Below are 15,392 nucleotides of genomic sequence, written 5' to 3' on the forward strand. Positions count from 1 at the left end.
GATCCTCTTCTGTAACCTTACACTGCTCCCATTTTCACACCATGCAATGTGCGCGCGCACACACACACACACACACACACACACACTTGACGTAGGTGTTCACACACACCATAACACAGGCACAGTGCTGCAACACGTAGGTACACACACACAGTGCTGCTCAGAGCTGAACGCAGTGAGAGAGGCGCCAGAGACTCAGCCAGGTGAATACACAAAATAGGCCTCATGGGTAAATGAGACAGTCATGGGAATAATTCTTCCTCACCAGACAGTAAAACCTTAGTAAGAGCAACTTAAATGATGTAGGAACTCGTACCAGAGGATTAACTTTATTACAGAGACTGTGAACTCTGAGGAGAGCACTACATGTGCACCACGTTAGCTGTGGGACATATCATCACATAGTTTTATTTCAAAATAAATTCAGTACTTTTTATGACTTAAGACTTAAGTCACTTGTGCATGATTATTATATATTATTATATATTTCCTATATATTTTACTTCCTATAATCCCTCTGCACTTACTTCATTGCTGGTCTTACTTAATTTTCATTTTGGCATGTTACAGCTATTCATGTCCTGCAGATTGAACAGTAAGTGGAACTTAATCATTACATATTTATTTTTGATGCTGTGATTTTAATAGCCACATGCACGACTGAACAACTGCTTTCAAAGCCTTGTTTGATGCAAGAGCTTAACGGTGGTGCAATTTTGATCAAAAGTGATCAGATACATTAGCTACTGCAGCTTTATATGCAAGGCTTTCATAAGCACAAAGCGATGTAAAACCAATACTAAAAGGGCAAATTTAAATGTCTTTATTGTTTAATTCAAGCTGTTTTTGTGGTGTTGGAAAAATGTTGGTGAAAAGTAACATTTAGAGCCATCTGCTAATGGCAGCAGGGGTTGTAGCCAAAAGTGTGGCCTGTCCCGCCGGTGGCACAAACAATTACAGGATCCGACTCTAGTGGCGCTGTTCTGTGGCCTGAGTGGCACGGACCACTGGCATGGATCAGACAGGCCACACAGGCCACACTTTTGGCTACAACCCCCTCTCGCTAGTGGGCTGCACGTTTTATACATGTGAGTAATTTTGCAAACCCCACTGAAAACGTGATTCATTTTTTATGTCTGTTGGTAAAAAAAATACATATTTTGTACATAATTATAAATGTATTATAGAAAGGATGCTTTGTGAAATTTGTTAGATTGTTTAATTCTGTATTGTGTATTGTGCTCGGGGTGTTTGTGGCTTAGGAGGTAGAGCAGGTTGACCATGAACCAGAGAGTTGGTGGTTCAATCCTTGGCTTCCGTGGTCCACAGGTGGAAGTGTCCTTGGGCAGTGCTGTTTTTCTGAATCCCTTTGTGTGTTATTTTAACTCTTTTATGAGTTAAAGAAGAAACCCTGACAAAGTAGGGTAGTAAAAGTAAGGTACTCCTAAAAGGCTTCGTAGAGTTTACAAGACCTTAGAGCTGGAGAATGCAGCATGTTTAATACAACGGGGAAAAAGCAGGTGGATAGTTGTGTCTGTGTCTCCCTGTCTGATTCCTTGAGCACTTCTCAAATTGACATAGTTTCAAAGTCTAATTGAGACTTAATCGTTTGTGACGAGACACATTAGCATTTCTGGACATATTTCTCGACCCTTTAGTTACTCTATTACTATTTATGTCCCCCTATCGCTTTCTATATCCAATTCTTTGCAGCACCAATGACTCACTTTCCCCCAGAGGAATCATTAATTTTTCATCTAATCTAATCTAATGTAATCTACTAAGTGTACATCTCATTGAGGTAGTGCACACCCATCAAAATTTATGAGGATCTGTGACCTCCAACTGAAGGGGGGCTTCAATAAAACATCAGAAAAGCAGAAGCCTTAAGGCTGAAAAGACTTGACTGGATAGGTGGTATAAAACCTGGGAAGTGGCTTAAAACAAGGGGTGTGGACAAGTAAGGCTTCTATATAAAAACCTCATGCATTAAAATCCAATTAAAAAGTATTTAATGACCCACATAAATTTTAACAGTTGCTTAAACGGGAATTACTATATAAGTTATGGAGTTCCTTCAGGGCTAAACTATTGAGGAGGAAATATAAGTAAACATATTCATGTTCATGATCCCATTCCTAGACTTCATCTTCATCAGGTAAATCAGACAGTTTGTGATCAACCTCACCAGAAAAACAAAAGCAAGATTTCCCTACTTGAATTGAATAATTGTGCTCTCACAGTAATTAAAAAGTCTTAAGGAGATGTTAGGTGGGTAAAACATGATCCATGACCTTCTCATTACAAATTTGGGTCATTATTCCCTATTAGCCATGACCTGTATCTAAACATGATCATGAGGTGAAACTATTCAAATGAAGAAAGTAAAGCATTCACTCATTAGGAATGTACGAGACGAAGGAAACTTTCCCTTGGTTACATCTCTGATGGCCACAATATCTAAATCTGATATCACTCCAAAGGAAAAGAAAGAAGAAGCTAATTTATCCTCTGCAAAAGATTTGTATATAATTTGGCCAGCTGAAAAAATCCACCCTTCTTTATAATTTTTGCTGAGCTGTGCACTTGAGGGTGTAATTTAAAAGTAAAAACATGAGCCACATACTATCAAACAGATCATCAGCTCCTGCTGTAACACTTCTGGGCAGAAATAGAGCTGCAAGTGCAGTTCCGATGAATAACCAATGCATATGGCATAGTTATATTAATTTTGTATTTATCATAATCAATACTAATGGTAAATATTATTTTACCTACCTATCATATTTTATTGAAGAATGAAGAAACATTCTCATCTGTTTTAGTTAAAAAAAAAACTACCCTGCAATATTTAATACCAACATAACACATTCTGATTTGGATAGGAAATTGGAAATTGGACATCTGCTAAGCTAAAATTATAGCATCCATTGTATACAGCTTTTGAGATGGTGGCAGATTTTTCAATTAATTAATCATTTTTTTTATAATGAAGTCCTTGACACATTGGTGGACAAACAAGGGTTTCTCTCTCACAGCTGCAAAACGCAGCTGTGAGCAGCTTTTTCAGTATCTAAGCTATTATGCTGCACAGGGGGCTAAACCTGCAAGAACCTATTTGCCTCTTGGGATCTGATTTGTTCATTTGTTTATCATTGATTTTTTTATACCATTTCAACATTTCAGTTTTATACATATGTGTAAAATGCCAGTGGTGAAGGTGAACGAGAGGATAAAGAGTACTGGCCAACAACAAAACATAAACATAAGTAGAAGGTAGAGGTAGAAGGAAGAAGTGAAAGATACCCAGGTCAAGGGTGTCTCTTATGACGCAGTATCCAGGACATTCATACTATATTTAATTTGTCAGTCATCTGGGAGCCCTCTGTGTTCATGTGTGTATCATATTCAGAGCACAATCTATCACCTGGGGGCCTCAGGGGACCCTCAGGAGCTCTTTTTTCTATTCCCACTTCAATTACAGTCCCGCCAGCTCTCTGTCACTCTGATACACATACTGTACACACATGCACACACAGACACAGAACCATGCATATATTAATAAAGGAATCCCTCATTGAGAGCTGTTGATGTGCATAATTGCACACCACTAAAAATAGCATTAAACTGCAATGCATGACAAATTAGCTCTCAGGTCCTGGTACAAGACGCACCTTTAGTTTCAAAAGTTTAGCAGCTGGAATGAGAGCTTTCTCAAAGTTTCATCATGAAAAGCAGCAAAAAGGCAAGATGGCTGCCAAGTTGAATAAAAGAAACATTCATTACCAAGAAGGAAATGGAGAGTGCAATCTCCCTGCTGAAAATCACCAGGCTGAATCCAGGAAAACCAAAGGCTGTAATTAGACAGAGCCATTACAGCCTCACTTTGAATGCTGATGTATGTGTGTGTGTAATGGAGAGAGAGGACGTGAGTCAGTGCATGCCCACAGATAGATGCTGAGAGCAGCTTGATGAGTTTTATGCAGGTGGGTGACTGAAGTTAGAAAAGTGTGTATGTGGTTTTGTCCTTATACAGTTTGTGTCTCACCTGTATGTCACATACAGGAAATGCTGCATCTGTCTCTTGTAACCCAATACAGTACATACACAGAAGACTTGCATGTGCACACATACGTCACAGAGCCTCAAAGCCATCAAACAGCACAAAAGGTGGATGGCACACACACATACTGTATACACATATCCAGCACCAGCAGAATGGACAGCCGGGTTTCATCTGTGAAACTGCTTCTATAAAGTAACCTGAATGTAGTCATTTCTGATATGCAACAGACAGAAAGCTTAGGTGTTCTCTAATGTTCTCTGCTGTACTGTTCAGAAACCTGTTTCTGCCATAACTACTGTACAGACTGTCACACCATCAGTTTCTGTACTTAAATAACTTATAACTTAGTAATTATTGATTATTGCACTATTTAATCTAATCTAATTTACACAACTATTTTTGGCAAATAAAGAAGAAGCTGTAGTTCTTCATTTATTCATCTCAGTTTGTGTGGGTTTGACTTTAAAGGTCCTATGAGTATGATTTGAAATATCTGACTTTGGTGACTCCTAGTGGTCGAATCAAAAAAGATACTGTCAGATAGCAAAACACCACCAGTAAATAAACAAGAGGGATGGGGTGACATTAAAACAATGATACTGAATAGTAGCATAATAGCAAGGAGTCTAACAGTAAGTTGAAAAATTTAGTAAGGGACAGTAGAAAAATTATCAGTTTGGGTAGAAGTGTTAAAAAATACAATGCACTTTTTGAAAACGCATTATAAATATTTTCGTTAAACTCCTCCCTTGAATATATGAAAATTTGTAACACCCTCCGCTCAATATTTAAAATGATAAAATGAATTTAAACACATCATTTTACTAATATTAACCAGACGTGGACAAAGTCTTTAAGTTGGGGTATTGTCTTTTTTTCTTTGAACCAAGAACTGTCATTGTTCATGTATATGACATTGTTACTTAAATGTATTTCTGTTGCAGAAGAAAATGAAGGTGAGCACTACCATAGAAGAATCAATTATACCCTCTAATACCCTCACTCAGGTGAAAGTAAAACTGTTGTATTCTTGTGGTATGTTTTATAGTTTATAAACACAACATTTCATTTGTAAAAGGAAAAACATATTTGTTCTTTCAAAAGTACTTTTCTCAAATCTGCCTGCTACACATACACATACACACACACACAACCGCACAACCAGCACTTCTCTGTTTTGCAACCATTTGCACTTTTGGGCTCTCTTTACTTGCTGTATGAAGTACGCACACACACACACACACACACACACACACACACACACACACACACACACACACACACACACACACACACACACACACACACAGTGCAGCTCTTGTTGCAGTGTGGGACGATTTACAACCTTTGGTTTTTTTTTGCATTTGGAAGGACATTACATTTCAGCAGAATAGAGGAGCCCTAATAAATAAAGGTTACACAAAAATCCAATCTAATCACAGTATGCAGCACTGTCCTCCAGCAGCTCTTAAACAGAAAGCATAACAGCAGCAGGCTGCCTGGTAGAGCACAGTTCATCTGTGCTCTCAACCTTCTGTTTACCCCATTCTCATTAAGACCAATAGGACAATGGACAGACTATTTTTCCTCATAGGAGAAAAATTAATATATAGTCATATTTAGTAACAGCATGTTTCTGTTGCATTTCTACAAAGTAATAGACTTGATAATTGACTTTTTTGTTAGATGGACAACGGAACTGGGTACTGCAAATCAAACCTAGCTTTACTTTGGAACACAGATGTGAGTTTCAGTACTAACTGTAAATCACGTGATGGTGTTATAAACCTAACCATAAGACCTGTCTCTTCAGCCTGGACTTTTATTAGAATATTTTATGACCATTACTTATTCTGTTTGTCCATTGAATGTATGGTATCCAAGCTTCAACTAACTCACTCATATATTTTATTTCTCATTGTCTTCTCTTATGGATATTAGTCTTAAACAACTCGTTCTGTCTTACTATGAGCTTGTGAGTTATGTGTGAAATCACTTTGAATTGCATTAAACCTGTAGGAAACATGCTGTTCAGGCTATGTTGATGAGCTGAAACTGTCTCTAGTCAATTTAGTTTCATTGACTGAACACCTTTCATTTGACCTTTATTATCAAACAGGATACGTAGTGCCCAGTCATTTACAGTGGCTTAGGTGCTAACGTATTAAGATATGCTCTGTTCCTATATATTTGCTTGGAATCCATGGACTCATACAGTCAATACAGAATCAAAGTAGATCAAAACTTTTCATGGCCCTAACTTTGTAACACAGCGAAGGAAAGATAGGCCACTTTCCAGCATTTTTTTACATGGTCTCTCTTTGGTCTTGAGAAGAGCAGATTGGCTTGGTTCCAATACTTTCCCATTAGCACCCATTCAGTAATGAATATAAAAGTAAAAGGATCTAATTTGTAAGAGGTTCATGTTCAATTCACACTATCCTTGTGACCATCCTTTAGCTTTAATGTCGCAAAGAGCAGCAGAAATGAAGTGGACAAAAGTTTTACTGATAATGTATAAAATTCAAATGCAGGGAAAGTCATTTTGTGTATTTACTTAATTACTGTACATTTTTGTATGTATGTTATGTTTTGTATGTTTCTCTCTTACCTTCATAACAATGAAGAGCACCAGAGTGACAAAGACATTGACCTGCGGGTGTTTCCAGGCTTCTGAGTGTCCAATGTAGTCAAACTCCTCAGCGATGCCCTGTTTGGCCCATGTCCGGTTGTCCAGTAATGTCACCAGAGTCTCACTCTGGGTCAGCTACAGGTCACAGGAAGTCATATTGTCAAGATTCAGCAACTGAAAACTGATACTGCTTATTATTGAGCCAAAATATTGTGAATGACTGTAATAGTAGCAGTACTGTCTTAACCCAAATTTCAAATTCATATGCAAGAATGTGTGCTCAGCAAGTTGCTCAGAAATGTTAGTAGACCACTTACTCCTCTCTATCCAAGAAGCTTGAGGTAAAATTAGCTATTCACTTTTGTTTGGTGCTACTTATGCCTTAATTTGTTCTTAGCCAGACAGATTGTCTAGATCAGGATCAGAGAAAATACTGATATAACTTGATGTAGGATCTTCACTTTTCTTCTGAAAACATACATCAAAGGTTTGTTGTACATCTAACTCAAGATGGAGAGCACTCAAAAATATTCTACAGCGTGTCAGCATTGGTAGATGATGTGTTGCCATTGATGATTTAAGACAGCAGGGAGGGAGTGTACAATGACATATTCATGCTACTATGGTTCAGTTTTAAAGCCAGAATAGCTGCACACACTGGTGGTGATAATTTCACCCACTGCCAAAGAAATGATGACTGAGGAGAGTAAGAGCAAGATACACAATTTTGAGATGCAGAATTTTTAATTGCTGTAAGCTGTGAAAAGGCTTAAAGAGGAGTGGGTCAGTAGAGGCAGAATCAGGGCTTTAGAGGGCTGATTCACCTTCCAAGATGGAAGGAGAGTGGGTGTGTGTGTGCTGCATGTGTGTCAAGGGCCTGAGGATGCACACAATATTCCTTTTCTAATTCTGATAATTAGGCAGATGAAAAGATTGAAATTGAAGAGAAAACACACACACAGACTTATGAGTCATCCCTGAAGCAAAAGGACAGCATGTTTGTCAGACACTCATAACCACATTCGACCCTGCCTTGTGAGCATTAGAAAGCAATCACAGACTAACATGAATCTCAATCAGACTGCTATGAAACAATAGCATTTTATAAAGTGGTTCAATTAGACAGAAGCTCTGTGTACAGTGGCATAAAGACCACCATCAATGTAGTTCTACAAATAGACCACAATCAAAGCACTACTACATACAGAAATATAAAATAACGCTTAGAGATTTCAGCTTTGACATTTTGTCAGATAAGTTTATTAATTGTGTTAGAAATCATGGCACTTCTTAGCATCATCTTTCATTTCAGTTACAAAAAGTTCTCTAACAGCTAAAATCCTCAGTCTACCTTAGCTAAATGTATTGATACAGTTTATGTTTCAACAAACTGCACATTTCACTACTAAACTTGACTTTTGACACAGGGCCAGGGAATTAACACACAACAGATTGTCAAAGCGATGATACAGTACAGTATTTGTGGGGAACCTACCTTTCCAGCCATAAACTGTCCAAAGCCTGGGGGAAACGTAAGTGTGGAAATAAGTAAAGTGACCAATGCTGGATATAGCAGACGTCTAGGAGAGAACGAATAAAGAAAAGAGAAAGGGCAGAGAGAGGTAAAGAGAAGAAAAACAAAGCATTCATTAACATAAGGTTATTGGCAAAGACGTTTTTTGATCATTACACCCCAGTGTAAAATTGTGCAGGTACAGTTGACATCAGTACATTAAATCAACTATAGCATTGGTGTTAGCCCTGTTCAGAGTGTTTAAATGAGTGACTTAGCACTCCAGTCATTAAAGTTTTAATTATTAATGTCACTGCAACAAGGGTTCACAGTAATGGAAAAACACTGGTGTTAATGTCATGCTGTAGGTTCTCTACAGTATGTGTTGCGCAAAGATGTATCATTATATATTAATGTAATCTTAGTTTATATAGCATAGATTCACTTTTATTATGGACATTCTGTAAATATGCACTATCACAGCAATGCACAGTTAGGGACAGTAAAATAACAGGACATGGACACATTGTATAACTTTGCATGTGTAGGTATGTGCAAATAGACACTTAATAATGAATGGAGGCTGGTTGAATACTGATCCTTCAATCACCTTAGCGCTCCACTAATTCAAATTTCCAAAGCTAACAATGAATGAATGTGTTACATGGCAAAGTGTGCATGTGATGCAAACAATGCAAACAAAGATAATTAAAGACACCGATACAGAACAGAAGCAGATTTGTTGCAGCCACCAAAGTTTCCTCATCTGGGGAGGATTTTTTTAACTTTGAGCTTCAATTTGTTCTAACTCCAAACTGACTCCAATATTTTACAGAGGCATGAGCAGAAAGTAAAGAGTCTGGAGGAAAAGAACTGAAACTGAAGCTTCTACAAAGTTTTGAAATCATTCTGCCTTGGTTCTTGTTGCCAGTCAAATGCTTGGCCTCGATGTTGAGCAGTCTGTCACAACTTGTCAAAACAGTGAGGTCCTCACTTCTTGTTTTGTTAAAGCAAAAGTCCAAAAGGCAAAGCCAGCCAGTTTTAAATGATGTATTACAAAGAAAGCCGCACTATTGAGAACATGGAAAGAGAATATTTGATCAAAATAGTTGCCAATTATTTCACTACAAATAAAATTAGAATAATTCATTCAAAACCTTCAGAAAATGTTTTGGACAGACTCTGCACTATGTTTTTACAGCTTTAGACTCACTTTTTCATGAGAAATTTGTTGATGGCCTTCTGCTTCCTCATGAACTGGACAATAAGTCGGTTCAAGTAGACAAACAAAGCCCCACCAAAACCACTGGCGATGCTGCAGAAAAACACAGACACACAGGGATGACCAAAGTTTCTAAGAACATTTTCCATTTGGCTTAAAAGCATCCTGGGTGACTGGAAAGACTTGTGGACACCCCATGAGATTAAATTTATGGCATTCTGCTCTCTCAAACCGCCTCTACAGGATGCCTCTTCTGCATTTGGCCACATTAAAAACAACTTATCATTAGTATCCAATACACTTGAAACAGATAGAACTAAGAGGTGCAAATGTAATTCAGCTGAGTAATATCTGCACATACAAACCACATTTTGTTTGAGACATATATTAGAAGCAGAAAAAAAAATACTCACATACAAACGTGAGATTTAAGAAGCGTGGGCTAATGCAGTGTTACAAAAAAAGAAAGAGTCAAACATGTAGGAGGGATATGGTACACATACAGCAGAGCAACAAAGAAAAACAGAAAAACAAACACATTGAAACATAGAGATGAAAAATGAACAGAAATACCGCTAAGAAAGACACACCCCCATCTGCATTCAGTCAGAAAGGGTTGTGTGGGAGTCGGAGACGAGGCACAAAAAAGATTTACATAAGCATGTATTTAAAAGCTCAGTGGGAGTCCTCTTTATAGCAATAAGGGGGAAAGAAGAGAGGAACGGCAGGTAGAGAAAGAATAGACTCAGCAATGCAAGACAATCTAATGCTTATAAATTTATCTTTCTGCATTATTAATTCCATCAAATACCTCTGAATAAATAATGAACAGGATGATGAGAGAGTCTTTACCCCTGTGGTGCAGCTGAGAAAAACACTGCTGGTGTGCCTTTGTGTTCTTTGTAGTAGTATCCTGAAAGGACCAAGTGCTCTCTCTCTCTCTCTGGGACAGCCCAGGGTCAGTGTTTGGGGTTAGAGTACATTTGATTAGAACAAGAGTTTGTGTACTACTTGAGCCCCAGCATTGTTTGGTGCATGATCAGGTGAGAGTGTCTCATTCAGACTGATGCTGAGGCAATGAGGAACTACAGTACAATAAACCACTGGCAGTTATGTTCAGTGTAGATTAACTTGACCTTTTATTCCTGATTTATCAGTTCATAAAGTCCCCAAAATTAGATGTAGGATGGAATGGAGAAAAGAACTAAATATGAATTGATCCTACTTATATTAATATTAAATTATCTGTAGAGCCAAAGTCTAGTATGGGTTATTCCTCAGTGCCAAAGAGCTCCTACAGTTATAAAATAAGAGGACTCTTAATGTTTTCCCCATTCTGTATTCTCAGTGAAAATGACATTCTTAATGACATTGCTGTTAATTAACAAAGACACACAGGACTCCTCCTATAATTCAACTGTCCTATAGTTTTATAGGCCAAAGAAAAACTAACAATCATTGTTAGTGTTGGTCTCTGAGAATAATAAAAATACATAATTTTAGACTATCCTTAAAGGTGACTTGCGGAGATGTGAGCACTAGTGGAGTTGTGTCTCAATAAGCCATTTAATACTAAAAAAGGGAAAAATTAAACCACAACACAACACAACACAACACAACACAACACAACACAACACAACACAACACAACACAACACAACACAACCTTTAAATCTTTTTAAAGCCTGAAATACAATTCTTACAACCACAGTACAAAATATGAGATTATATTTAGGCTTTTGTGAAAATGCAAAACTAAGCAGTGATGTGAAAAAGGTTGTCACTGAATGTTTATCTGAATGTACTGACACATAAAGTACCTTCCCACTTAGTTGTGTACACATGTATTGGCATGTGTGTTTGTGATTCTGTGTGCAGGGGTCTGGTCATATTTAAGCCTCCTTATGTCCTAGTGATTCTAACCTTTAAAGCCTGCATGTGTATAAACGGTAAGTGGAATAGTGTGCAACCCTTCAAAGACGTGCCCTTGGCAGCATGCAGCACAGAACAAACTCTTTGTGGCCTAGGTGACTGAGATACTGACCGACTATCCCCACTTGACAACTACTGGCAGTGGAAGATAGAAACTACATGGATGCACCTGCACACTGTCTCCTCCTCCCCCACACACACAGATACATACACAGCAGCAGCATAAAACTGGGGCTAAGCACTTTCCTGCCTTCTCTGGAGACAGTGTTAAGTGTACTGTATGTGCGAGCCACTGATGCAGCAGTGGATGGTAACACCTAGGGATTTAAAAAAAAAAAATCTGACAGATGAACAAAAGATGAGAAAAGAAAAGGAAGAGAAGGATTTTCTTCTCTTGGGCAGGCAATGCAGAGTTACACACACTAGTGCATTCATAGGGGACAGAGAAGGTGAGCAGGAAAGAGGGGGAGAGCATTGCCCATCTTACTACCAGTGTCTTTCTAGGAGCCTGTGGTCTCATTCACAGCTGTGGAGAAGTGCTCAGGCTAAGGCAGGATAAAATAAGACATCCCTCAGCGCTTCAGCAACTGTTGCAAGCTGAATTATCCATGTTAAGCCACTCACACAGGCTACCCTCAAGTAACACCTTCACAAGCCACAGTGAGGGGAGGTCCTGAATAATACGGTAACTGCATTTATGCTGCAGTCACAGTAAATGGACTGTCAGAAAAAAACAGATGACTATTTATTTGATGTTTCTATGGACTTCTGTCACAAAACAAGCCTGTTTGCAATTTCTTTGGCCACTTTCTACCAACAGACCATTAATAAAGGCTTATATGTTATAAATAGATGGTAAAAAAATCAGTATGGATTAGTTTGGAGCCATATAGGGCCAGCTTTTGGGATGCTTGGCTGGTGTTTAATGTCCTCCTTCAGAATTATTTTAAATTTATATCCAGCTTGGAAACTAACAATATATTTGGCCAATTTTATGTCACATTCAAAACTTACCCAATGACAGCAAAGGCAGGAAGCTCCTGGAGGTCAAAGGGGAAGTCTAGACGGAAACGAGTTTTAAACAGGGCTGTGATGGTCTCTGCAAAAAAGAAAAAGTACAGTACAACAGAAGTTGGGAAAAGAAACAAACCACTGCCAAAACTATCATCTAACTCAAGTAACAAGGTCTGAGGTCTTCAGACTGAGGAAATCAGATGCAGAGCTGTAGAAGTGGTACAGCAGTTGAACTTCTCTTCCCAATGGAAGACAGTGTGGTAAACAGAAGGCCTGAGAAAAACTTGGACTAATGAGGCACTGGAAATCCTGAGGTTGCTACCTGATTGGCTGTGAGTCTGAAAATTTCTTCTGCAAATTGATAATCTGGTTTGTTTTCTTCTGTAGTAGAAACTGCAACAATCTACAGTAATTTACCAATTTCAGGTGTACTTTAAAATGTCATTTCCGACTAAAGCATTATTCAGATTTATTTTTTGTAGAGGAGCTGGAATGAATTTTTCACCCACCATGCAGTGGTAATTACCTACTGTTTTTCAGTGAACTTGCCGGTTCTACACTAATTTAAATCCTCACAGTGAAGTTTGTTTCTGCAGTAGGGCATACTTGTCCCCAAACTTTATATCAGCTCAGTGTGAAATGGAACTTTGAAAAATGTGAAAACAAATTTAGTGAAAAATGTTTTTTTATTGCTATTCTGTTGGATGGAAACATGCTAAAAGTTTTAGTTTATTTAGAAGTATGCTGAATTAGCTATTAGCAGGCCTGTTTGCAGTTTACAGTGATGCTCAATTAGAGAACATTTCACAAAGTTTAAATTCTCATCTAGGATCATGACTTATTTTTTTAACCACCACCTCCCTAATAATGTCAATTCATTTTAATGGCACAAATTTTATTAACATGTCTATGTTCTTTATGCTGTATATTTAGGGTAGTTTCACAAATAATAAACATACATTTGCATAAAGCATCCATGTTTGTGCCCATGTTGATTAGAGTATTAAAAATTTGAAGAGTCTTAATTTAAGGTACATTTAGAACAGATAAAAATGTGCGATTAAATTGCGATTAATCACGAGTTAACTCATGACAATCTTGTGATTAATCACGATTAAATATTTTAACCAATTGACAGCACTAATATAAATATTTAACTTCCATCTTGGTGGTTTAAAAGACTTTTATGAAGTTTTTGTATTGTTCTGTTTTTTTTTTATTATTACGAAGGCATATGAAATAGTACTTCATTCTGGTCATATACTGTATATATTGAGTATAACATCTACTTTACCTTCGTCTCTGTTCCAAACAGCCAGTACTCTGAAGATGAAGGCACTGAAGGTAGCAGCAAAGAAACCTCTCCAGTAGTTCCTCACCGCAAAGAAAGTGGATGTTACTTCAATACTGAACAACACTCCTGCAACACACACACCACAGGCAATTTCACATACAACTACCTCTGTTAGTGAGCATCTGCACTCAGACATGTCCTTGTTTGCTGGAGTCATTTTTTTTTTTTTTTTTGATACTAAAACTGCAGCCTTGAGCTTAATCTTTTTATTCTCATTAACTAGATAAAGAGAAAAATCTGCTTGCAGCAATCTAAATTATGTCACTTGTTTAAAATCAAATTGTGAGAACTGCACAAGCAATAACTAAGACTCTAATCTATCATGAGATGATACTGAGTCTACAGAAAAAAAATACTGCCTACACGAACAATTCCCTTCTGAAACATCACTGAATTTCTTGTTCAGGAACATAAAATTCTGTGTGTGTCATGTTGTATGATGTGTAGTTAATATTATTTATTGTATACACCTCTAGTTTATTGCAGTATGTGATACACTTCTGTTATTGTTTTTCAGAAACTCACCTCCTATGGGGGCAGCAAAACAGCAGCCCACCCCCACAGCACAGGCTGCTGCCAGCATCTCAATGTTCCTCGACTCATTCTGAAACACACATATACAACACATGTACATAAATGCTGACATTTCAGTCAGTCTTTGTTTCATTGAGGCAAGTAGGAGAACAATACATGGATAAGGAGTTGAAGTGAACATGCAGCAAGACAGGAAAGGAACAAATGGATAGGCTGAGCTGCATGACTGCAGGGCAGAGGATCACTGTGCATCGTTGGAAGTGGAGGGATTTTTTTTTTTGGCATGATCTTACTTACCTTCATTCCTATGAGACTGGATTCCTTCAAGCAGCATGGTAATTATTAAGAGAAACTCTGATTTGTTAGCTGTGCTGCTGCTTACAAATACACACCTCTTTCTCTGACACACATAAATATGTTCACAAAGTATTATGACAAATGCAACTTACACTGCACATCATGCTAATTCTGAACGATTTGCTATAGGGTGTATTATTTTATTATTTCTAGTGCAATAATGTTGAAATCAACTACATCCAAGAACTTTTTCAGATATTTCTGTGGTTATACTAGAATAGTTTATTGTGATGCTCACTTTTGTGTTAACAATCACATCTTCTTGCTACCTGAGATTTGTTTTTCCTTCAGCAAGCTTAATCAGTGGTCCTCCAGTGGACCTTTATAAACCCATGCTGGATTTCAAGTTTGCTTAAAATCTTAGCAAAACTCTGTCACAAAATGGTCATTTTAACCTGACAAATACTTCCACAGCAATAGGTTCACAAAATGTCATCCACAAGTTAAAAGACAAGTTGAACACAGAAAGCTGGCTGAAATGTGTGTAAAGTCATGCACAAGTACATTAGAGAGAACAAGAGTCATAAAAACATGGGATTTAATAACTCTTGAGGTTTGCAGCATTACAGGGGTCTGGTAGCAGATAAAATGGGCTAAAAACATGTCAGACTGGATCCTAAGTAGTTATAGTTTTTCCAGTGTCCAGATTGACAAGATTGAAATAGTGGGGGAAGAAGACATGGACTGTGGAGCATGCTGAGAATGCAACATGCAATTGAATTACCTTAATGCCTATAAGGCTGGGCTCCTTCAGGTAGCAAGGGAGCAA

At 37.8% G+C, this 15,392-nt stretch overlaps 1 protein-coding gene across 3 annotated transcripts in view; it reads right to left on the reverse strand.

The window, feature by feature from the left end:
- LOC113136720 (chloride channel protein 2-like) overlaps positions 1-15,392 on the reverse strand; it is a 137,774-nt gene that overhangs the window by 39,934 nt on the left and 82,448 nt on the right. For all 3 annotated transcript variants that reach the window (XM_026317770.1, XM_026317756.1, XM_026317765.1), the window contains 6 exons: positions 14,258-14,336; positions 13,673-13,798; positions 12,379-12,463; positions 9,425-9,526; positions 8,194-8,278; positions 6,678-6,833 (listed from right to left, as the gene is read on the reverse strand). In XM_026317770.1, the coding sequence (XP_026173555.1) occupies positions 6,678-6,833; positions 8,194-8,278; positions 9,425-9,526; positions 12,379-12,463; positions 13,673-13,798; positions 14,258-14,336 (633 nt within the window). The remainder of the gene's footprint in view (positions 1-6,677; positions 6,834-8,193; positions 8,279-9,424; positions 9,527-12,378; positions 12,464-13,672; positions 13,799-14,257; positions 14,337-15,392) is intronic.

Source organism: Mastacembelus armatus, chromosome 13 (assembly GCF_900324485.2).
Source record: "Mastacembelus armatus chromosome 13, fMasArm1.2, whole genome shotgun sequence".
In the NCBI taxonomy this organism is placed as follows: Eukaryota; Metazoa; Chordata; class Actinopteri; order Synbranchiformes; family Mastacembelidae; genus Mastacembelus; species Mastacembelus armatus.